Here is a 24878-nt window from a genome sequence, read left to right as displayed (position 1 = left end):
TCTCGCCGGCAAATCCGCCGCGCGCGACGCCGAGTCCTACAGCTCAAATCGAATTTACCGCCGCGGCGGCTACTTCATACGGCCGCGCCACGGCAACGCGTTTATCTCTTCAAGTGCCATTGTCGTGGCAGAGTCGACGAGCGCCAAGAGCCCGCGCGACACTTTTCAGCCGGAGATTATTACTGAACTTATCGCGGCGTCGGTGCGCGCCTCGCGCGGAGATTCTCTCCGCGCGCGCCCGCTATTGTCGCGTTATGCAAACAAGTTTGCGAGCAGCTTGTGACGTTGCATTTATCGTTTCAATGCAGTTTCAATTAAGATGGTAGGTGGCGAGCTGCAAATAGCGACCTCTCGAGAACAGGTCCAGCGCCAGGTGCGATCGCGCGCTCGCGCGCGCGCCTCGTAACGATAGCGAAGACTGCAGCGGCGAAGCGATATGCGATGATTGCTCGCGCAACGATCGAGGCGTGCGCACAGGAGCGCGCAAGTTGCAACGAGAGCAGACGTTATCTCGAACCGAGTAATAAGTTAGTGTCGTTGTCGGAAAATGTCGGAGCGTTTTGACAAGTTGGCGAGAGAGGCCGGCCGGGCGTTTGCGCGGACTCCAAATGATTCGGTAGTCGGGAAACGGGGGCAGGATATAGGCGCGCGATACCATAACGATACGCGAGAAATGTCGCTGCTCGTTAATAGAAAGTGAATGCTCGGCGTAATAAGCGAGCCAGGCGCGCAATAACAAATGCCAGGCCAGGGCTCGCGCGCGACAAATAGCGAACAGAAGCGTTGCTCGGCCGATTAATCTAGACATTATTTTATTGGCCTGCTCGGCGGCGAGCCGAGCGGGAGCTGTAAGTGTCGCAGCCCCGGGCGATTCGTCAAACGACCGTGGAAATAAAATGAGGCGAGCGAGTGAGAGGCGTAGGCACTGGCACCACCGGAGCACAAGTCATAAAGCGATCCCGAGATATCGATATGTAGGGCGTAGCTTGCGCTCGTGCGTGCGCCTATACGCGCAGACCGTATAATGTATTTTTACTGCCGCCGCAGTCCCTTCACTCTGTAATCCGTGATGATCGCGAGTCGCACGGCGCCCGTATCGCGACGCGTCGTACGCGTCCTCATCCTCGTCGGGCTACGATCGGTTTTAGAATATGCGTCGGGCTCGCCTTCTCCTTTCGCTTTTTCTCCCTTTTTTTTGCTTTTTATACTCGCGCTTATTGATGGCGCAGCTGCTATTTTACGACTTGGTATGCCGCCGATGGTTGCACCGGCACACGCTTACTGCCAAAGTATATTAATATAAAGTACATACATAGGCAGAAGTTGCAGTTTTAATAAACTACTCTAGTTAAACACAACATCGTATAACAGCGTATGATGCTAAAGATATCAGCACTTTGTATTATTAGTTGTGCTTGTGGCTATTTATGGTAATAGAAATGAGAAAAAATAACATACTATTGTAATTACATTTGAATAATCCATGTGTTAGTGCAATGTACAATGGAAAGCGATTATAAATATTAATGTTTTATCCATAGCATTAAGCCTTTCACCTCATACAATGATATATAGTCAGTCACTCGAAATAAGTAATTGAAATGAAGAGCACTGAGAGCAGAAAAAGAGCGATTTTCGTAAGTGAGATGTTGCCGTGGTGAATGAAATATCCGGCTCATGATTCACACCTGTTTAGCCGAAAAAAAGAGGAGCATCCATCAAACTTGGGGCCGAGAACGCTGGCATCAATCGACCGAGTCATCGCTCACGTTTTTCTTTCGGGTAGAAACGGCGGCAAAGTGTTAAAATCCATGCGTGCGCTTTTTCCCCGCGAGGCCGTAATAATGCCGTAGAAGTGGTCGTCGCGGCTGGCTCGCGACATCTCCATTAATCAGAGAATCAAACAATTCCGCGGGTAGGCCGCTGATACGGCAAGAAGAGGAGCGCGCGCGCGCGCGCGCGACAAAGCGGCCGGTAAATATCGCGAGAGAAGGATAATTGAGCTGGCAAGCCGTAATCGACGAATCTGCTTCGCTGTGGCATCGGCGAGACTGAAAAAGTTTGATAGGAGCGTCCTGCTCCTTCTCTCCGCGTCCGTCTTTGATCGGCTGCAAGAAACTGGTCGCCCGAGAGAGCAGATCCTTCGATCAACGACCCTACGCAGCCGCGGCCATTTTTGCCCGCGAGGCGTCCGGTTTCCGACACGCGTGTGCGTGCGTTGTCGCGGCCGTGCGTGTGTGCGAGCTGCTGCGGCCGCTGCCGCTCGCGTTTTTCGTGCACGCAGCCTCTCGATCATAAGTTCGTTTTTCTCCTCGCGGCCGTTCGCTTGAGTTACAACAGGGCCGGTGCGCGGATCGCTCGAATCGCTTCACGCGCGCTCCGCTGCCAGTCGCGTACGCGAGCGCGAACGCTGTATTTCGATTTGGCGCGCTTCCTAGAATACTTCAGATTTCTCGGTACGCGACGCGCTGACAAGCGTGCTGATTGTCGTTATTTATGGCCCAGATGCGCATGCTGATGGCCAATATTGCCGGCTTTCGATCGCTCCTTGTACGGACGGCCGCAGCTCTCTCGTTCCGAACGACGCCTCGGCCGAAAACTGCGCGCCCCTTTCTCTTTCATTGTTCTGCCCTCGCGCACCATTTAAACATTTGACCAATGCAGCAGAAAGGCCAAGTACTCGTGGCATCGGACGCTAGAGAACGGCTCGTATTATCCAAGCTGTTCTACCGACGTGAAAACATCGTCGAGAGCAACGATCGTTTATCGCATTTGACTAAATGCACAGAAGGCATTGCTTCGAGCGTGGCACACGAGTCGAGAAGCCGAAGCTTCGCGGAGAGTGAAGTATCGGACGCGAGATCGCGAGCCAATCGGTCCGTCGGCGCGGCGAAAAACCAACTGATATTTCACCGGCGAGGAATCCGGACGGCGGCGGCGCGGCTCACGCCTGAGCACGGCAATGACGCGCGTGGAAGAAGCTGCAGCAACGGGACAAAGCGGACGGAATTATTTTCTTCTGGCAGCTCGAGCGGCAAGGAGCGCGAAGCTCGGGGATTCCAGAAATAATAAATAGGAAGCTTGTTAAATTTTATTGCGCATTCGGCCAGCAGAGTGGCCGATTCCATTAGGGGCCCTCGCGCTCGTTTTTGCTCCGCGCACGCGCGCTTTCGTACGCTCGCCTCCTTCGCAGCCGTCTGTCCCGTGCGAGCGACGTCTCCGGCGCTCGGCCCGCTGCTCTGCGCCTACACTCTCGTCGCGGAGATCCAATTACTCTGCGCGCGAGTCACGCGCTTTCCGTCGCGCTGCGTCCTGCTGCTCGAGACGCTCCAACGGTCGCGCGTTCAGGAGGAACGCCAGGCTAGAAGACGAGAGACAAGAAATCCGAAAGCAGCGGCGGCGGCGGCGGCAAGCGAGCAAAAAACAAAGCTCCGCGCACGCGGAGCAGCTGCAGTTAGGCTTATTACGCTCTTCGCTCTACCAAAGAGTTATGCACTTTTGCGCGAGTTCTCTCTCTCTCTCTCTCTCTGGCTCTTGCATCGTCCGATTATCCGCTCTGTTTTGATACTTGCGGCCGGCACTTAATGTTTTTGCTCTGCTCTCGCTTGGTGCAGACTCCAGATTGCTCTGCCGGACATTTAAACATTCTAGAGCATACACGAAGGTGAGAGCCGAGACTGGCTCGGCTTTTTCTATCTTCGACCGTGCCTTTTTTTCTTCCGCGTTCGTCTCTCTCTCTCTCTCTCTCTCTCTCTCTCTCTCTCTCTCTCTCTCTCTCTCTCCCTCTCTCCCTCTCTCCCTCTCTCTCTCTCTCTCTTTCAAAGTAAGCACCGGTCGCAATCTGTTGGTTCTGCTGATTGAAATAACAAGCCTAGACAAGCTGATTTTGGAATTGCTCGTGTGGCATAACTATGCTTTTTGCGCTGTCTTATGCAAAAAACGGCTTGTGCGTATGCGATACCAAGTCGTTTTTACCCGAGAACACTGGAAAATCAATTGAAATGCAGTTTTTGAGCGACAGTTTTTCAACAAAAGGACGCTATTTTGAAAGTTCGATATTCAAAAAATGCATTCCATCAAAAAATAACGATGTATCACGGTATTTTGATGACGCAATATAAATAGCCGCGGATGGATTGGATAATACAAAGCCGGACATATAGCACGTAAACCTCGACGATCGGTCGCGAGGTAATCTTGCATGCAGGTGTACGATAAAGATCGGGATTAGATAATTAAATGCATTAATGTCGGATAGGTGCGGGCGGAGCGTGACGATGGAGGAGCCATAAGGCGTGGGGGGTACAGCCTCTCTTTTTAACAAACCGAGTATCATGCGCGCGATATATTGGCACGCCCTTCCCGAGTCGGCTGTGCATATACTAAAAGCATCGCCCGCTCATTTTTTTATTTTTTTTAACTGTTTTCAGAAAAATTCGCCTGGCTTTTTTCCCCGAGCCTTTCCTCTCCTCGTTTACCGCATTACCGCACGTCGTTATCATTTCCAGCGTTCAGGTTACGCCGATGACAATTTCAATGATTCAACTCAACCTAAATAACTTATGCATTTGTAAGGCATTTTGTTACTACAAAATCTAATAAATCGTTTGCTTGAATAAAATCTCGAGTAAATTTGATACCGATAGAATTGATCGCAAATTCATATTCGTTTTCAACTTTGCCGTTGTTAAGTTCAAGTCAAGAAACGAGAACACGTTGTATTCTTAATTGAATCGATGGTCACTAATATTAAACTGTATACAGATATTATTTTTCAAACGTACAGAATCATAAGAAATAATAGAGAAAAGTACAGAACTATGCATTGAATACGAAATTATGAATTTACGAATTGATGGATATGAAAATACCTAATAAACATTTGAGTTACGAATTATTCTTTTCGTCAGTTGCAAACAACATCAAACTTAATATACCTAAGTAAGGTATCAATATACTTAAAAAACCATTCTTATTTTATTCGATTTAATGAAAATATAATAAAATACAAAGATAGTAGCTTATAAATTATAAAGTTCTGATTGCGCTGATATATTCTTGTTGTCATATCAACCAAAATGTATTTATTTGCAAAGTTTGTAAATCATGAATATAATAATTGTAATAAAAATTATACTTGTACAACTAAGTAGAAACTAGAGACACTGATTTCCGCTTATGTCTTTCCGTTGTATACAATTATATTATGTGCTTTCTTATATTTATAATTTTTGAACGAATTACTACATTGTGAGGTTGTCATAATATCTACTCTTTATTTTTTTTCGGTGACTTTAGAAAGGCAGAGGTTGCCTTGTTACATATGTTCAGCTTCGTGTTCTTTCAGTGTCAATAATTACATTCACGGATAATTACTAAAGTTCCTAAAATTAAAAATTGTGCTCCTACACAATCGTTTGATTGCCAAGAAAATGTAACCATTTACTAGGTTTATTGTAACTATAGATTTACATTGCTTACAAAGTAGCGGAAGCGTTTTGCAAGGATGGAGATCAAAGAGACGCGGCAGTCTCGCATAGCGTGTTTAAGGTAGCCGAAAGGTTTCCGCCGCTCGTCAACCCGCTCTTGTCGCACTAATTGCTGACCATTACGAAAACCTTGAAGAGGTCCTTAGCAACTCGCTTTCGCTGTGTGCAACCAGCAACGAGGGCGCGTGCACTGGAGAAACGCGCGTGATGCAGGTGAAACGATCCCTAAAAAATTCTTTGAATCTACGAGGAACAGCAAAGAGATAAAGGAAAAATTACGCCGATTACGCGAGGACCACGCGCTGGCTGACTGGCGACGACGAAAAATGAATTGTCTCATGGTAGCCATTACGCTTATTAACAGCGCTGCAATTCTTGACACTCGAATTCGCAAATGTAAAAGCTGCAGTTTAAACAGCTGGCCCCGACTGTACATAAGCATAAAAGCGTGAGTTGTGCTGCCGAGAAAGATTGCGAGGTGGGGTGAGAAGGGTTATAGGATTCCTTTTTTATTTTTTATTTCTTGCTGTTACGCGACGAGCCGTATTTCACGCATGAGAAATCAAATAGAAAGTCTTGCTTTGCGCGTGCGAGTCGCGATGAAAAGACGACGAAAAAAAAAGAAAAGAAAGAAAGAAAGAAAGGAACTGGCGAGAAGCTTTTTTCAATGTCGCGCCAACAGTTAGACGGCTTTGCAAGAGATAAGAGTGCACGTATCGTGCGGGTGACGAAAGTCACGAGTTTCGCGATAAATGCTGGCTTTTTCTCTCTCTTTTTTCTCTTGCATCGGCTATTCAAAAAACGACTTGCTTGTGAGAACTTCTTTTTGTACGTTTCTCGAGACTCGTTACGATTTCAATGCAACTAATGCTAAAGTGCTCCTCTAATTGCCGAGCGACTCTAAGCGTTTATCAAACCTTCAAATGATCTCTTTACTATTAGCTTTCACGCCTATAACAATTGATGACGTCAAATACAAGTTACTCGGTATATCTATAAAAGGTAGAACACGACGGCCAAAGAAATGAAAGTTTTTTCATGCGTATGATTATTGCAACCGTTATAATTAGCAATTGCTAACTGATGATACGTCTATCAACAAAATAAATTAAAAATCTCATTTCCTAACTGACTTTTCCCTTTTTTTCATAAATATCCTTTGAAGCTTGCTATTTCGCGCTCTTCCAGCGCAGTTTCCTCATCACACATAGTGCACTCAAGACTGCCTTTGTCCTCATCAATCTTACAGCCGGCTTCTATCGATCTATTTGCTTTACAGTTTGCTAACCCATTCAACATCCGTTTCCTCACAACCCACGTGTACTGTGTATAAAACTTATATGTGCTTATGTACATATATACAAGTTCTGTCGGAAATGTAAGATAGTTGGGGCATTTTAAGTCTACATCTTTAAATATATATTTGTTTAATGACTTACCAATTATTTAAAGAACTGTAAAAATTAACTATTATTTAACCACGATAATTTTATGTCGAGTAGCTAATTGAATATTATTTTATAGGAAATCAAATGATCATTTTTCTCATCCGAGTCTGTTCTTTAAAATGACTTATTAATTACGGTATAATTCAATAAGAATACCTGTATTATCATTTTAGTTCAATACATTTCTTTTTAATTCAAATTTGTCTTCTCTGACTTTTTGTACTCTATAGCGATCTGTTTTTGATATAATTAATGTTTCTGTATTTATAATTAAGAATACGTTATAAATGTTGAGTTTAAAATTAAGATTGAGCATTAATTAATGATCATTAACAATCTATTCATTTTACAATTATTTTCTATGGTTTATTATATACGGCTACAAAACAGTTTATTGTTAATATATTCATTTAGATTGATTATCAAAGCCTGGCATTGCTCACCTTATTGTCCTGCTTTCCTTGTGCTTGCCAATGAAAAAAGTTCGGATTCCATCTGTCATTTGATGAGCCCACGGAGGCTTCACCCAAACCAAATTACTAAAATGGCCAGCATAAGCAGCAGGTAACATCCAATTTTCAATACTGATTTCACTAAAGATTAGAAAATTCTCATAAAACGCGTTATCAACTAATGATATAACTTAGATAAAAAAGGTATTTTTAATAAATTTAATAAAAAGGTTATAAAGCAAAAACAAAGTGTTGATTTTCTAAATTTAGTTGAGTTGAATAACCTTTCGAGTACGACAAAAAAATTAATACTCCGATAATAAATTAAGTATTAAGTAAGTGGACTGATGAGCAATAACTTACTCAAATAACTCTTCTTTTTTCCAAACTGTATCAGCGTTCATGTCCTTAGGAACAAGCATATCCGGATGCGAATCTAAATGAATAAAGGTATTTCCTTCGAAAGGAAGATGCTTTGATCCAATACAACGGTAAATAAAAGGCAAAACCTAGAAGAAATATTAATATGATTAAATATACAACGCGTTAATTTTGTTACGTTAGTTGAAATTATTTGATTTTTTAAGCTTCCACGTCCTCAATGTAAACACGCAGCAGATTTGTGACAGATACCTTCTGATAAATAACTTACGCTAAAGTAATTCTAAATTATTATGTAGTCATTTTATCACGAAAAATTAAAAAAATCACTATGAGGTTATAGAACCAGTAACAAACAGAAAGCGCGCTTACATTTACTTTACTTATATCTATAATAGCTATTATATTTATTATTATATGAAATGGCTGCATAAAATCATTCATAACTACTGCAGCACAATAGCGACTAAAAAGATTATATTTAATTAAGTTGGTTTTAATTTGCACTCTCGTGCAATAAAACCAATAATAACTCGATGTTACTGTTGCGAAAAAACTGACGGCGGGAACTGTGGAATCTAACTTTCTCTAGTGGATTAGATGAAGTTCTATCTCAGGTATTTGCAACATCAATATATCGTGGAATAGGAAAATTGGTAGAATAAGTTTTACTTGGTAGAATAAAAAAGAGAAAGTATAAAATATTGATAAAAATTACATTTATTAATATAGTTGTTATTGACTCTTATACCTCGGGCTTTATGTGAATTTTAAAAAATATCGGAAATTGAGGGAGCCTACTCCGAAAAATGTATTGTCCGAAAATTGCGATTCTTAGTAAGCATGGGAGGATTTTTAGTCAATTTGGGGTAAACATTCTTACTTTTAGTTCTTTGAGCTTCTTGGCAGTCCAATATAATCATCCCAATATGATTGACCTAGGATTTCAACAAACCTCTGAATTATTTGAAGCAACGCAAAGATCGTTTGACTGCAGAAATGCAATCAGTTTTGAAATCTGTGGGTGGGCACATTCGAGTGCTATTCTTTTTTCTAGAGATGATGCGAATTGTTTTAATGTGAATTATTTCAAGAATTCGTAATGTATTTGATTAATTAACGACCTAAAAACGTTGTGCATTTTACATAATGTAACTTTACGATATAGTGTTAGTTTTTATTTATAATTTCATAAAGAAAATCGAGATTTTATATTGAAGAAAAGTTTGAGATAAGTGTAAAGTATCACATATGTACTCAAATAAAAAAGCAAAAACAGCAGCAGCAATAACAGAAGCTACACCCATTATACATAAACATATACAAGAAAATAAAAATAAACTTTTCGGAGTATATCCATAATGCAGAGTATTGGATATAATAAATATAAATCCATGTAAAAAGTATGCAAGGTTTTATCATAGTGGAAATAAGCTGAACAAATAGCTGAACAATGAAAATTCCAATAAAAAGTACAATATATTATAAAATGACAATCATAGTGCAATAGACACTGATTTGGGTGAAGTACTGAAAAATAAAATAAAAATGTAAAGAAATGATCGGCTATCCTCTGTAGTCTACTTACCAATGATATTTCGGCAAGTTAGATTACACTCGAACAATTCAACAGGTAATCAATAAAAAAATTAGAATATTGAACAGTGCATCGATCAGATCGGTAACATTGTTGAGTCTGGTAACCAAAAAATTCGATCAAACAAAATTAACATGGATAACATTCTATAACTCTCTTTCTACTGCTGAGATTTCTTACTATATACATTCAAGTTTTTAATAAAAATACATTGGTTCACTTCAGTTCTCGTTAAGTCATTAATTACATATTAGAACTCTCAATATTTGGATCTCAATAAAAATGAAAAGTTCTCATATCGAATACTATTTTAATAATAAAAATTAATGCAAATATACGTGTAGCGTTACAATGTAAATTACACGTTGAAAGATATCTGTCATAAATCTGTCGAATTCCATTTTCGCTTTATCGAAGAATAATCATGAAATAAAGGGTCGCCTATTTTCAACGGGCATTTCTATATCAATATAAGGTGCGGCAGCCTTAAGGCTTCTTCATACATATATTTAGATTTATAAATAATGGATAATCTTGCTCCAAGGTAATCGCAGATATGCATCAGAATGTCAAGAAAACGATATAAACTGGTAAATAAGTGTGATAAAAGTACTGTGAATAAATTTCAGCTCATCAACTGCAGTAATTTCTTCGGAAAAAATTCTTGGAAAATAACTAGTTTACGTAAATAAAAGCGCTAAATTAACCAAAATAAATAAATAAAAAATGATAGTCATATGATACCGTTAAAAATCCATTTTCAAAATATCTTTTTTAAAGAAACTAATCGACCAAATAAATTGCAAATGATTCATATTACTTTTATTATACCATTTTAACAATTAATATCGTTCTCTTGGTATTATAAAGTGTATTCAAAGCTAAATGTTAGAGCAAAGATTCCCCTTTATTCATATATCAATAAACATATATGCCTTAATGAAAATGGAAAAAATAAAACTTTGGATATAACGATCCCTTTTGCAACGAGATCTGTGTTTGTAAAAACTTCAATTTAAATATATATCCGAGAATGAAGAAGTAATGATACATTTTTGTGCAACTATTTCTTTCCTAAGCAAGTCAAAATAAAAATTTATCAATAACAAATTAATACCGATTTTTGCAACAAATGATTAAAAATAAGGCTTCGACAAAATAATTTATACACGACATGAAATTTGCAATCAATTGAACCATTGAACACAAATAATTTGTATCATTTGATTAGTCCATTCATTTCTATTTAAATAATCAAAAATATAGGAACATTGAAAACTTAATATATATGTTATACTAGAAACAATCGATTATACTTGACATCATAGAAATTCATTTAAATTCAGAACTCGCGCTAATTATTTGCGACCTCTATATCTACGATGTTTAATTACATCGGAATCTAAGAAATGTTATATCTAGACAGTTGACAATTTTTGTTTTATCAAAATAAATTTGGCAACCTACAAGTTGATTGGTATGAATGCAGAAATGACTGAAAATACACTTTAAACTTTGATTCTAGGTCAAGCTAATTTATATAGATTAATTTCGTACATTTTTTCTACTCTAAAGCAATTTTAAGGTTATCTTATACAAATACACCATTTTACTTAAATTATGAAAAAATAAATTGTAATTACAGCATATAGTTAAATTCGTACACACTTAATTTATATATACAATCTACCAATTGAAGTTTTACAGTATCTACGAAACAGATGGTTTATTCTTACCTCATTATGGGATTCGACAACATAAACTGGTGTCTTTTTAAAGATTTTTTGCGCTATAGACATTTTATCGAAATTTTCTTGTTTTATAAAACTTCTTAAAAAATATTGTATACACAAATATAAAATTACGCGTGTTGAATTCCTAATTTTGAACGTACGAGATACGCGAAACACAAGGCGGTAGCTATAGATGAATTCGTTTCATTCGTTATTACCGCGAAAAACGTAAATAGAAGATAAATGGCGGGAATATTCGAATTTCAACACTTGTGTTAGTTATATACAAGATAGTTGTATGTATGTACATACATAATTATAATTCACGTGTATGTTGAGTTTATATAGTAAACAAAGTATTTAACTTCTTTTAAAACTATTTTGAATTCAATTAGTACCAATTATTAGATGTTGTATATACTTTTATTCCCAAAATATTCTTAAATAATTCAAAATTAAATACAATTTTTAGTTAAATAACGATAACGTTTTTAACGTAACATTTTATTGTAAATATATATAATCAGATATAATTTCGTCAAAATAGTGAAAGATGGTTTTTAGAGGTTTTAACTATAATACAATATAATCGTAATCCTTTACAAATAGAGTTCACACCATTATTCTTGAATAATTAGGTACAAATTTGTATAAATACATGCTTTTGAAGGCTTAGAAAATTGTACAAAGCAGTAAAAATATTTTTAGCGATAAATATTATATTTTATTATCATTTTCTATCACAATAATCAGCATGCAAGGAATTGACTGTATTATACAAATAAAATTATTATAGAATGAAATTAATAAATCTAATTCTGCACCATTTTCACAAGTTGTAATAATACATTCTTATTTTCTTGTTTGGCTTAGTCACATTTTATTCTTCATTAATTGTATCATTACATTCAATGTGAAATTAATAGTAAATATATTTTATTTTACCAACAAATAAAATAATAATACCTTTAAAAGGAAGCATAAGTTTATAAAAGATTTTACGAATCCAGTACATTTCAATAGCCATTCACAAAAATCAATTCATAGCAAATTGCAATATACAGCAAACCACAATAACTACAGATATATGTTATGTATACAGAAACTGTGAGTTATTCTTTCATATACCGAAAATTCTTTTAATTTCACACTCATTTCAATCATGTAATTTATCGTTGGTAGTTAAATTAAACAATTTTTTAAATTGTACGTTTTTTATTAAAAGCTTTATATATTTAATAAAATTATGAAATACTTTTCAAGATGTCTGTTTTTGCAAACATTATTATGAACCTGCTCTTAATTTGATTTAATTTTAATGTTATAGCCAACTGATACACAATCAATATAACAAAGTCAATTCATTTTCTAAAAAAAACATAATTCTTTATCTTCAAACTCAAGTGAGTAACTCAAAATAAAGTTAATTACATCTAAGGTGAAATTAAAAATAGAATTATACTAATTACTTTTCTTGGCACTTTTCTTAAAAGTAGAATTAGCTGTTTTATAAAATCAATAAAAAAAAATGAAACGTCGTAACTATTATATAAACTTAGTGCAGAACCATGACTAGGATGGTCTTTGCATTGTGGCCTAAGGTTTAGTTTTATTTTCGGTAAGTGAATAGTCGCGATTTTGCGTTTGCATAGAAGACACAGTTGTAACATCGTCGTCATTGTCCTCGTCATCTGATTCTATTGGACTAATACGAATAGCTTGATACCACTGGTTAGTCAAATCTGTCATTTGTGATTTGCAATCCTTCAGTTCTTGTTGTGTAAATCGACGTGTAAAAAAAGGAATGAAGAATTTCAGATCCCACCGAGCAAAACCGCGTATTCGCGACTGAGCGAATGAAACTTCCATCTCTTCTTCGGTCAACTCGGACAGATGTTCAGAATCAATTGCCTGACCCTAGAAATAAATATAAAATAATGAATAATGCCGTCATTTCAAACTTGAGACGTTTTCTAAATTTAATGGTAGATCAGAAACTTGTAATTTTTAGTGAAAAAGCAATTTTTAATTTAAATAAATAAAATCGTGCTATTTATTTTACTAACCCATTCTCTTGTTTTACTTAGAGAAATTTCTTTTTCTCTTTTCCTACGTCTACTACTACATTTTTGTCTCTTTTCAGCACGTAAAAATTTTAATAGTGGCATGGTAGATCCTCCAAATACTAAAGTTGTGAAAAGCACTATAATTAAAGTAGTTGTAATCATAACGTGTCGAGTAGTTTCATCACTAAAATTCAAATGAAGTGACAAAGCATAAGAAATTGCTCCCCGCAGTCCACTGAACCACATAATAAACATCATTTTTCTGGTAATTTGATGTTCGCGAAATTTATTAACTAACAGAGCAAGAGGAAATATATTTGCTGCTCTTCCAATAAGGCACAATATTATGGACCAAATGACTAGAGCTGGTTCAACCTAAAATAATAAGTTATTTGTAATTGAATGGATGGTACAATATAACATATACATATATAAATGATGACTCCTTGCCTTATGTTTAAAACTAAAAAGTGCCAATCCTAGGTAAGCAAAAACACAAGTTTCTGCTATAAATGCTAAAGTTCTCATAGTTTGTTGCATTGTTATTTGTGTTACTGTTGAAAGATTGAAATGAGTATAGTGAGACATCACAATTCCATTAAATAGAATGGCCATTATTCCTGCAATAAAAAACTGGTATGCAAAAAGTATCATAAATTAATTATTGTCATTACTTAGTTACCTGACAAGTGTATCCCTTCGGCTAAAACATAAGGTGCATATGTAAAAACTAACATCATTCCAAATTCCAGTGATGGATTTTTTCGAAGATCAAAATGCTTTAAGAAAAGTGCACTAATTAATGCAAAAACTACTCCAAGTCCAGCAGATGCAAAGAACATTAAGCAAAATCTATTGAAACACATAATGATTGCTTCACTTGTCGTTGTTGCACTATTAGACTCCAAAACAGATGTGGTCAATACAATGGAAATTGCATCATTCAAAATTGATTCCCCAAAAACCAACATATTTAGAACTGGATCAACATCAAGTGCATGAAAAATAGCTACAGTAGCAACAGGATCAACAGCTGATATTAATGATCCAAAAGCAAAACTTTCAACAAAATTTAATTTATAAGCTACTTGTGCTACTCCTAAAAGGTAAACTCCTGCTCCAATTACAAAAGCAGAAATGGCAGTTCCGAATATAGCAAAAACCATTATACTTCCAATATTTTGGAAAAAGTTTCCTTTATGTAAATTGTATCCAGATTCAAAAATTATCGGTGGTAATAATACTAAAAAAAATGCTGTAGGAGAAAATGCTTCTTCCTTTTTCCAATTAGCTATATTCTGATGAGACATTAGATTAATTATCATTCCTATTACTCCACCTAAGAAAACTATGACTACTGATTCTGGTAAATACTGGAAGTTGGTTTGCAACATTAAGTGTATTAATAAGATACCTAATGCTAAGACACAGAGTACGAAAAATATAGACATTGAACTATTGTGCTCATCTTCAGCAGAACCTTGATCTGGCAACTTGGGTTCAGCAGGAATAGGAGTAGTACTTATACTTATATGTGTTGTTTTAGTTACATTTATATTTTTTGCAGGCGTCAATACATCTGATAAACTGATATTAAGAAGATTCTGTGTTGGAGTCAATGATCTTGATAAATCAGTTGTTAAAATGTTCACTGTTTCTGTTGTGTTAGAATTGTTAGGCAATGTTGCTCCAATCAAATTTGAAGATGCTAAATTGATTGATTGAATCATTATATTCTGATTAACATTGGTATAATTTTTTTTCGTATTTTCTTTTTCCACATCATTAGTATTCTTGATGAATTCTGATGAGCTCGCATTTGCTGTTGTATTGAGAGATGAAAGGTTAGACTCTCCATCACTTTCAACAAATACAGTTATTTTTTCAAAAATGAGAATTAATAAAAATAATTTTGGAAAAAACAGATGATTAATACTAAATATATTTTTAAAACGAAATAAAATCATGACCGTAAATTTAACATTTTTCTAAATTTTTATACAAACTATTACACAACTTTTGACAAGCATGTAAAACGTGGAAACTAATAACTATACTTGACACGTCAACAAACATTTTTGTAGGTATATATGTAGGCGCGCACTGCATATAATCGACTGTGTTATTATCACTTTGGTTATCAATTCGGTCGGTATTATCATGCTCTGTTTTGTGTGTACATATCTATGGATATAGATATATATGTGTGTCTTATCTGCAGCTGCAGATAAAACAAATTAGAGAAAATGTTTCCAGATCATCGGCGACATCGGCGAATGACGACCTAAACAAATCAAGGCAGAGCTATCTATAAGAAGACATAACAAATTGGTTAACTATCAACGAATATAGACGCTCACTTTAATTTTTAAGTCGCTGGGGAACCCGGAATAGGCAAAAAACTTCGAGTACGAGTACCGAGTAGTACCGAGTGTATGTGTGTGCCCCATACACGAGATATATATATGGTGTTGACGTTTGCTATGCATTGGCTATAATACTACAATTGTGTACATAGTTAAGCTGTTCGTACGCTCTGAAAGATTTTCTGGAACTACCCAGGCTTACACACAGGAGTAACAGGACTGACCTTCTATATAAGCTTCTATATTCGTTAGAACAATATACAGAAAATAAACAGCACCGACCTAAATTTGCTATTCAGTTAGATAAATAAATAAATATTATAATTAACTCAACAATTATAGAATAGAATAATCTATGAAATGTATACATACAAGTGATATAATTTTTGGAAATTGATTATAAAATTTAGTTCATATAACCTCTAAAAATATTAAAAAATGAATATTTTACCAAAAAAAAGGTATGTACTATGTTAAAAAGTGTCAATTTATTAAAAATATCTTTAGATTTATCTATTTAGATTTGTCTTTGTAAAATCAATAATATCAATTTATTTTTTTAGGTGGCATGTTAGAACTAAAGAAAACATTGCAAGAGTTCGAAAAGATGAAGCTTTGGCTGCAGAACAAGCAAAACTTGAACAAGCTCGCATTGATAAAGCGGTATGTAGTATAAAAATATAAAGCTATAGATTTCTTTTCAAATAAATCTAATTAATTGTTATAATATTAATTATTTCAAAATTTATTTAATTTTAGGAAAGTGAAGCACGGTTGAATTTTTTAAGGAACGAATCCAGAAAAAAGAACAGAGACATTCAAGAAACTTATGCTCCTCGTGAACAGAACCTTGGATCAAATGCTAGTACATCAACAAATTCTAAGCATATCAATTTTTTTGAAGAGTTGGAACAAGGTAGCATAGATTATACTAAATCAAATAAAGATTATGAAAAAGAGAAAAAAGAAGAGCAGGAAAAGTATGAAAAACAAATTGGTTTATTAACATATCTTGGACAAGGTTGTAAAGAAGATGTTAGTAAAAGATGGTATAATGAGCTACCAAAAAGAATAGATGACACTGAGAGCAATATTGAATTTAAACCTAATAAAAAATCTGTTGAAGATCCAATGCAAGATATTAAAAGATACTTGAAAATGATGTCTACACAAAAAAGCAGCAATAAACCAGTAGTAAAATGTGAAAATAAAAAATCAAGTTTCAATAGTAACATTAAAGATAATTATTCAAAAAGTAATAAACAGAAACGTGAATCCACGTTAGAAAATGAATCCAGTGAAGATGAATACAGATCCAAAAAAAAACACAAAAAGCATAAAAAACATAAAAAATTGAAAAACCATAAAAAGAGTAAAGACAAAGAACCTAGTCAATCTAAGTCATATTTGGATATTGAAAAGTTAAGAGCAGAAAGGTTGGAACGAGAAAAACAAGAAAGATTAAAAACTCAAGCTTTATTAGCTGAATTAAGAAACAAAGGTGATTTAGAAGCAAATGGCTCTAAGTCACAATTTAAACAAAAATACAATTCTCAGTTTTTCCCTGAATTAGCTCGACAAAATAATGAAAAAATTTATACAAATACCAAGAGTTTTTAAATTTATATAGTTGTAATGTAAATTTTGTAAATATTGACATTTGCTACAATACTGTATTACATAAGTAATATATAACTAATTTATAATCCACCTATGCTCTTATAAATACTATCTTATAAAATAAAACTTAATAATTATAATAGAATCATATTTTTTTCTTTCAATTTATAACAATATAAATAACTATCCAGAATATCATTTTAAATAATTTTTACTAAATTTTATCAATAAAATACATATTTACATATACTCACGCACGCAATAAAATATATGTACGTGAGTTTTATCATGTACATGCATGCGTAAAACTTGGTAGGGATAGAACCGTAGAACGAATTGTTGCGACAACTGACTGACATCGAGTGTGTTTCAAGATGGCGGACGCTAACGAGAAGCTGCTAGCAGAGCTTTTAAAAAAACCTGGAAATAATATTTGTGCCGATTGTGGAGCAAAAAGTAAATAAATTCAATGTATAACACGTAAATTTATTATTCATAGAATGTATTGTTAAAACCAGAAATCTTTCCATTGAATTTTAATAAATACGAGAAGATAGTCGTGGATTCATACTATGCAACTAAGCGACTAATCTATTATAAAATGTTATTTAAAACTATTTAAATGTTCTATACGTGAATATAGATCTAATTTATAGCAAAAAACTCATTAATTTTTCGACACATGTACTTTTTATTGTTATTTTATCATGTGAAAGGTAACTTTTCATTACTTTATCATAGGAATTTCATTGGTGATTCCTTTACCCCCTGCAGAGAGAAATTTTTAAGTGTCCAACAAATCATAATTTTCAACATACAACTAAAAAGATAATTTGATATTATTAAATAATTAAATATGTTAAATAATGTTTCTTAGATCCAGAATGGGCATCTTACAACATAGGCATATTTGTATGTACAAGATGTGCAGGAGTACATCGATCTATGGGAGCAGCGATTTCAAAAGTGAAGCATCTAAAACTTGACAAGTGGGAAGACTCCCAAGTGAATCGAGTACGTGAAATAGGTAATGCAGCTGCACGATTACACTATGAAGAGCGAGTTCCACCATGCTACCGAAGACCAAATCAAGACTCCCCTCAGTAAGTACAATATTAATTTGTAATGGAATTGAAAAACATAATTTCATAAATAAAATTTATTTTTTAAATATTAACAGGGTTTTAATAGAACAGTGGATTAGAGCTAAGTATCAAAGACAAGAATTCTGTCACCCAGATAAGCAGAATCATTATGTTTCCGGATTCATGGAAGGATTTTTAATGAAAAGAGGTAAAGAGGATGCCAGGTATCACCCTAGAAAATTTGTTTTAAGTGAAGCTGATGATACCCTAAAGTATTACGTAAAAGAAAATAAGGTATATTTTACAAAATATTTTCAAAACTTAAATGGAATTTTCTTAATATTTTTTTAGCAGAGTTAATAATGCATATAAATTATTCTATCTAAAGGAACCAAAAGCAGTATTGAGAATATCAGAATTGAACGTATCATTCGCACCACCAAAGACAGGCAATCAAAACAGTCTACAAATTTCTTTTATGAAAGATGGAACTACTAGACACATTTATGTCTATCATGAAAATCCAGAAGTAATAACTAATTGGTATTTAGCTATAAGATGTGCAAAGTTGCATCGTCTTCAAGTGGCATATCCAGGAGCAAGTGAGTCTGAATTATTGTGTCAACTAACAAAAGATTTCCCAAAAGAAGGATTTTTATGGAAAACAGGACCAAGACACAGTGATGCTTATAAAAAACGATGGTTTACATTAGATGGTCGTAAATTAATGTACCACGATGATCCAATGGTAAATAATTATTAATAATAAATAAAATACATCAATTCATCATTATTTAATATTACAAAATAAAAATATACCTTCATTACCTTGGTATAAAAAATTTTTACTATATAAAACAAAGGGTAATTGTATAAATATTTATTATTCAAAGGATGCTCATCCAAAAGGAGAAATATTCTTAGGACATACTTCTGAAGGTTATGCTGTAAAAATAGGAGTTCCACCAGGTGCTCGTGATCAAGGTTTCTCATTTACTCTTGAAACCCCAGATAGAACTTACCTTCTTTCAGCTCAAACTGAAGAAGACAGATCCCAATGGATAAATGTTTTTCAAAAAGTTTTAGTTAAACCTTTAACACCTCAAGATGCAAATAGTAAGTAGTATTTTTATTCTTCAATTGTCTATCAGAAAACTAAATTTTAGTTAACACTGTAATATCAATTTATAGTTGCTGCTCGTCTTGTAAGAAAACGTAATGCAAGTAGTACAATAAATATATTTTCAGCAAGGTAGGGATGCGCCTTATCTAGATAATTAATACATCTAAATTATTAAGCACCAAATTTTTGCAATAAAAAGCGGTGCATAGAACAACTTGGATTATGCAAAATAATAGAGAATTTTTATGAAACTGAAGTTGCTTGAAATATTTTAAGCCGCACAAATGATAAATGAGCAATGATAATTACATATGAACGGTGAAGAGTAGTCACAAAAGTTAAAATGCGTCATTATTAAATATTTGTAATATCTACAATGAAATAATTCAGGTAGTAATTTAGTATTTTGTAGATCTTTAAATGGAATGAAGTTTGGAGTATTGGATCAATACTCAAATTGTGCACAAGATATCTCAACAAATTATGATGACATTAGAATAGGAAATTGGAAAGTTATAAAGCCAATTTCGAATTTTTATATAAGATTAAATTAATCAAAGAATTGAGATGGACATGAAGTTTAGTAATACTCTTTGGCGTTTGATTATTCCGACTGTTATGACTATAATTGTTTGAAATGTATATTTTGATAAGCAATAAAAGAACGCTGCTTTAGAGGTAGATATTTGATGTATATTCATGTGCTAATAAGTACTGACATGCCCTTAAGAATCTTGGCAGGGAATGATAGATATAAAAAAACTTTACATTTTTAAAAATCAAGTAAAATTTTCCAACTTACCGACATTTGTATAATGTACACTAATTCTTTCAATAATCTATTGAAGAAAATTCTAAAAAGAAGTTGTTCATATTTATATCAATCTCTTTGTAAGGTTATTCTTATATAAAATTATTACAAAGTTGAAGTTTCAAACGAACATCTTTCATAATAATACACTAAAGTTGTAAAACGAAAAACGATAAAATATTTTTAAGCATCAAGAGAATTACGAGTTGCATGTGATTGGTTTGATTTTTTATCATCTTGTGTTTGTTAGTGTCAAAGTGTAAAAAAGTCTTTAAATTTCTAACCCAAAGAAAAAATTTTATGTCTTAATTAATTTACTATATAAATTTTTTTACAATGTTTGCGTACTGGTAAAGAAATCAGAAATTTGAGCGGAGTGCGATTGAATTGCTAACTTAATTTAAAGAAGCTGCTACGTTAAAGATACGTCGATAGCTCATAGATTCAACTACTCTTTTCTATCATGGCGATAAAATAATTTCATATAAATAAATATGTGCTCACTAAAGGAATAGCCATAGTTCAATAAATAAATTTTTTGCTGTACAAGTCCGGTAGCTTTGATTATTTTCGACTCTCATTATTAATTAAATATTTTATAACTACTTGTACTTGAATTTTAATCATACCAAACAATTATTTGCTTGAAACGAAAATTATGATGTTTTTAGTTAAATATTCAATGCAACTATTAATTGATTGTGATCTTGTATAATTTTAAATATATTTTACTGAATGTATCGTCACTTTTTTGAATAAATTACGATATAATTTTCTATAAGATATAAAACGGATATTTTATCAAAACTGCATTCATACAATATGATTTTCAAAGCACCACTATAGTTATTTACATTTTGAGTATGTAATGGAACTTGTTGATAAATTGTTATAAAATTAAATGCCATGAATTTAATAAATAATGATTAATGAATAATATCCTACTACTGTATTTTATGTTATCATTTAAATGCAATATGTACATTTTTGTAACATTATGTGAATACTGTTAAATAAAATTATCTTTTTTAATTACATTTAAAATAATAATTCCCTATCGAATTAGTTTCCCTTATCTAAAATTACAAAACTTGGAATATCACTTAATCATTCCAAAATTACAATAAATAGTACAACTATCACAAAGTTGAACATGCCAATTTTCATGTATGCAAGGCTTAAATGACTACGCCATTATTCGCTTTAAGTAGGTTTAAAGTAAAAATTGTGAATATCCATTTTTGTACATCTATTATATATATATATATATATATATATATATATATATATATATATATATATATATATATATATATATATATATATATATATAACCGGTGAAAGCTCTTCATAATGTTCACAGATGAAAGTATTGCATAAACCCTTTCCGTTTTACACACGTCGAGGTAATTTTAGTCTCACCCCGCTGCTTTAGTCTTCTTAGTACATCAATAGCTTTAGCTAATTTAGTGCACAATCACGCATAGGCGCAACTTCATGAACTCGGTAGAAACGTATTCGATAGAATATTACTTGTTGATTTTGAAATCTTTCACTTAAACGCTAATCATTTCATTTCATTTATAAGAGTTACTAAATAAAATTAGCTTAATTTTCTCAGATTCTTTTTAGTTATTTCAAATTTTTCTAAATCACATAACAGAATAGTAAGTATATCTTTCATCGCTCTGTAAGTACAATATTTACAAGGAATGCGAAATTAAAAAATTAAACGTTTGTGAAAATACTTCCATATAAAAAAATTATACAAGTAAATTATTTTCTTAAGATGGAGTTCTCTAAGCAGTTAATTTTGGCTGTAAAGAAGAACGAGTTGCATAACGGATACGGTTTACAGAAAGAATGTGAAGCACTAGTGAGCCACGTTTTGAGTAACATGATAAAGTCAAAATTACCTACCTTGGCTCCTGAAGTCAAAAACGATAATGATGCTACTACATATAAAGAAGAAGGTAACAAAGTTTTTAAAAAATTGCAACAATAATTTTGATCTTTGCTTTATTTTTATTCGGCAACATGATACATATTATTTTTTTAAATTTAGGATAAGTATATAAAATAGCAATTAAAGTAATTCAAATAAACTGAGAAAATGCATTCTGCATTATTACCAATAATGATTATATGTAATGTACACAGAGACAAATTATTTTAGACTTGTAAACTGAGGACTGAATTCAAAAGTGAAAAATAAATAAAGAATATGAATTGTTATTACGTTTTATTGTAATGAGATATATATTGTTATAATACAGCTAAATACAACCTATTTTTAAATGTAATTAAAATACACTTTTGTATAACAATTAAAATTAAAAAGTAATTAATGTCGCAGGCAATCAGTGTTTTGTCATGGGCGATGACGATGACGCGATCGAGAAATATACGATGAGCCTAGCCTTTTCTCCAAGCAAAGAATCTATGGCACATGCATTCGCGAATCGCTCGGCTGCTCTTTATCGTATGCAACTGTATCGTGAATGCCTCATCGACATCGATGCAGCTTTATCACATGGATACCCTGAAGAAAAATGTCAAAAATTGAAAGAACGAGCAGATAAAGCTATCGATTGCCTTAAGCAACAATTTGAAATCAAAGATGTAAATATGAATAACTTACCTACGCAAAATGTTTTAACTGGCCCATCTCCGGCTAATGACAATAACGATGACTCTAAAAAAGAAAACGAGTTATCTATAGTTAAAGAATTAGTTAAAGATAAACCTGAAACAGAAGGACAAAATGAAGATTTGACAAAATCCGAAATTATCGAGCTAATATCTAAGAAGCCAGAAAACGTTCCAAGGTATGTGTTAGACGAAGGTGAGTTGGGCTTTCCGTATGGACCAAACGAAGAAGCTCCATCTCTCAGCAAAGGAGTACAGATTTCGTATTCTAAAAAATATGGAAGACATTTAATTGCCACGGAACCCTTTAAACCTGGCGATATTGTTGCTATGGAGTATCCTTATGCTTACGTTAATTATAGAGAAAAGTAAGTCTAACGGAAAATTTATCTCATACAAATGAAATTCGGTAAAGAGCGACTTACCTGCAATTCGTTATTTTTCACAGATATTATACACACTGTCACCACTGTTTATCACGCAGTTACAATCTGATTCCATGCTCGAAATGTCCCATTGCATTATATTGTTCGGAAGAATGTCGAACGACAGCTTGGAAAATGGTACATCGACTTGAATGTCCCGTGCATGCGGTGCTTGCGAAATTACTTAATGTTGACAAAGATAAAATAAGAATACTTACTAAGATAATAAGACTTCTGTTGGTGGCCACCAAAAACGGAACTGCTATGGAGGAGCTACGAAAGGATTGTGAAAAAGCAGAAAAGAACACAGGTACATAAATATTTATTTGAACAAGATAATTTTACAAAAAACTTGCCAAATTAATTAAGATATCACATGTTGCAGATAACAGAACTGCCGGGTTTAATGATGAGCAAGTCTTCGACAGTAATAGCGCGAGATCAGCGTTGAGTTTGGCTACGAATTTGGTTACTAGGCCTCCTATGGAAATAAGCGCATTTGCATGCGTAGTATCACTGTCCATAATACTCTTGGCAACAGAAAGCAACTTTTTTGGAAAGAAATTCCGACCAGGTCAGCTAAAGAACATCATTGATCGAGAAGATGTGAAGTTCTGTGGTGCCATTATCTTCCGCAACTGCGTCATTATATCATCCAATTCATTTTCCGTAAGTAGCAGGTTCCGTGGATATCTCTTACATTCGAGCGGACAGATCTTAGATTGGATTTTTGTTCTGTTGTCGCGAGCATTAAACTGTTACCAAAATTTATAGCTAACGATTCAGATACCTACCTTTGGTAGCTTGCCAAATTTCAGTCGCGTAATCCGCGTACAGTCCGCGCCATGCTATTAATCTCGTAGTTGCTCCTGTCACTGAAAGAACTAAACTGAACGCCAATCTCTTTAGGTTCAACTTGAGTCAGGTGTGAAAGTCGGATCCGGTCTGTATTGCGTTGGAAGCCTAATGAATCACTCTTGTGCTCCTAACACTTTTCGCTACTTCGAGGGATTGAAGATGATCACTCGTGCGCTCGAGCCCATCAAAGTTGGTGACCAGATATTCACTTGTTATGGTGGTGGCTATCATTACATGCCTCGAGAAGAGAGGAAGAAGAAGATGACCAGCGAGTATTTCTTCGAGTGCGACTGCATAGCTTGCTGCGAGAACTGGCCGACCTACAACGAAATTCTACGCAATCACATAGGTTCCATTTCCAAGAATAACAAAGAACTTGTTGAAAAACTCAAACCGTACAGGCAACGTTTACTGGTTAACAAATACGACATCGATGCTGTCAAGGCTGTTCTTAATATCCTCTATGCTGAAGTAAAAATGCCTTGCGAAGAAATTGTCCATGCAGTTCAGTATCTGAAATGTTACTATCTAGGTAAATTTCAACATAAAACGTATATTAGCAAAGTTTAATAGGCTTGGTTATACATGCTTTGTTTCGTGCTTAGTAGACAATAATTCTGCTAGACAGCTTGAGTTGTTTTTTTTTTTCTAAGTGCTTTTTTAGGCTGCTATATCCCCCACTTGCTTCTTGGTCCAATGCGTTGCTACTGTAAAAGGTGAAACTAACAAACTGTTTGCGATAATTATTATTAACATATTTTTTATTACACTTTTA

At 34.3% G+C, this 24878-nt stretch overlaps 5 protein-coding genes across 5 annotated transcripts in view; 3 read left to right on the top strand and 2 right to left on the bottom strand.

Annotated features, from left to right (window-relative positions):
- LOC131665220 (UPF0489 protein C5orf22 homolog) overlaps positions 1-11290 on the bottom strand; it is a 349516-nt gene extending 338226 nt beyond the window's left edge. The window contains exons 1-3 of the mRNA XM_058936965.1: positions 11104-11290; positions 7753-7898; positions 7381-7530 (exon numbers count right to left, since the gene is read on the bottom strand). Coding sequence (XP_058792948.1) covers positions 7381-7530; positions 7753-7898; positions 11104-11166 — 359 coding nt within the window. The 5' untranslated portion in view covers positions 11167-11290. The remainder of the gene's footprint in view (positions 1-7380; positions 7531-7752; positions 7899-11103) is intronic.
- Positions 11291-12545: 1255 nt separating this feature from the next.
- On the bottom strand, positions 12546-15280 carry LOC131665224 (sodium/hydrogen exchanger 8). The gene is made up of 4 exons (XM_058936968.1): positions 13849-15280; positions 13617-13786; positions 13167-13541; positions 12546-13017 (listed from the first exon to the last, which is right to left on the bottom strand). Exons 1-4 carry the CDS (start codon positions 15131-15133, stop codon positions 12697-12699), a joined length of 2151 nt encoding a protein of 716 aa, XP_058792951.1. The 5' UTR covers positions 15134-15280; the 3' UTR covers positions 12546-12696.
- Positions 15281-15424: 144 nt separating this feature from the next.
- On the top strand, positions 15425-17434 carry LOC131665226 (leukocyte receptor cluster member 1 homolog). Its single transcript, XM_058936969.1, has 3 exons — positions 15425-15993; positions 16096-16195; positions 16292-17434. Exons 1-3 carry the CDS (start codon positions 15971-15973, stop codon positions 17150-17152), a joined length of 984 nt encoding a protein of 327 aa, XP_058792952.1. The 5' UTR covers positions 15425-15970; the 3' UTR covers positions 17153-17434.
- Positions 17435-17523: 89 nt separating this feature from the next.
- LOC131665227 (arf-GAP with dual PH domain-containing protein 1-like) lies at positions 17524-21057 on the top strand. Its single transcript, XM_058936970.1, has 6 exons — positions 17524-17608; positions 18030-18255; positions 18333-18531; positions 18626-18985; positions 19131-19353; positions 19429-21057. Exons 1-6 carry the CDS (start codon positions 17527-17529, stop codon positions 19491-19493), a joined length of 1155 nt encoding a protein of 384 aa, XP_058792953.1. The 5' UTR covers positions 17524-17526; the 3' UTR covers positions 19494-21057.
- Positions 21058-21960: 903 nt separating this feature from the next.
- LOC131665201 (SET and MYND domain-containing protein 4-like) lies at positions 21961-24699 on the top strand. Its single transcript, XM_058936927.1, has 5 exons — positions 21961-22144; positions 22528-23188; positions 23269-23555; positions 23631-23914; positions 24155-24699. Exons 1-5 carry the CDS (start codon positions 21961-21963, stop codon positions 24671-24673), a joined length of 1935 nt encoding a protein of 644 aa, XP_058792910.1. The 3' UTR covers positions 24674-24699.
- The last annotated feature ends 179 nt before the right edge of the window (positions 24700-24878 follow it).

Source organism: Phymastichus coffea, unplaced genomic scaffold (genome assembly GCF_024137745.1).
Source record: "Phymastichus coffea isolate CEN01 unplaced genomic scaffold, Cenicafe_Pcof_1.1 PCOF00048, whole genome shotgun sequence".
Taxonomy (NCBI): domain Eukaryota; kingdom Metazoa; phylum Arthropoda; class Insecta; order Hymenoptera; family Eulophidae; genus Phymastichus; species Phymastichus coffea.
This window is presented reverse-complemented; position numbering and strand designations above follow the sequence as displayed.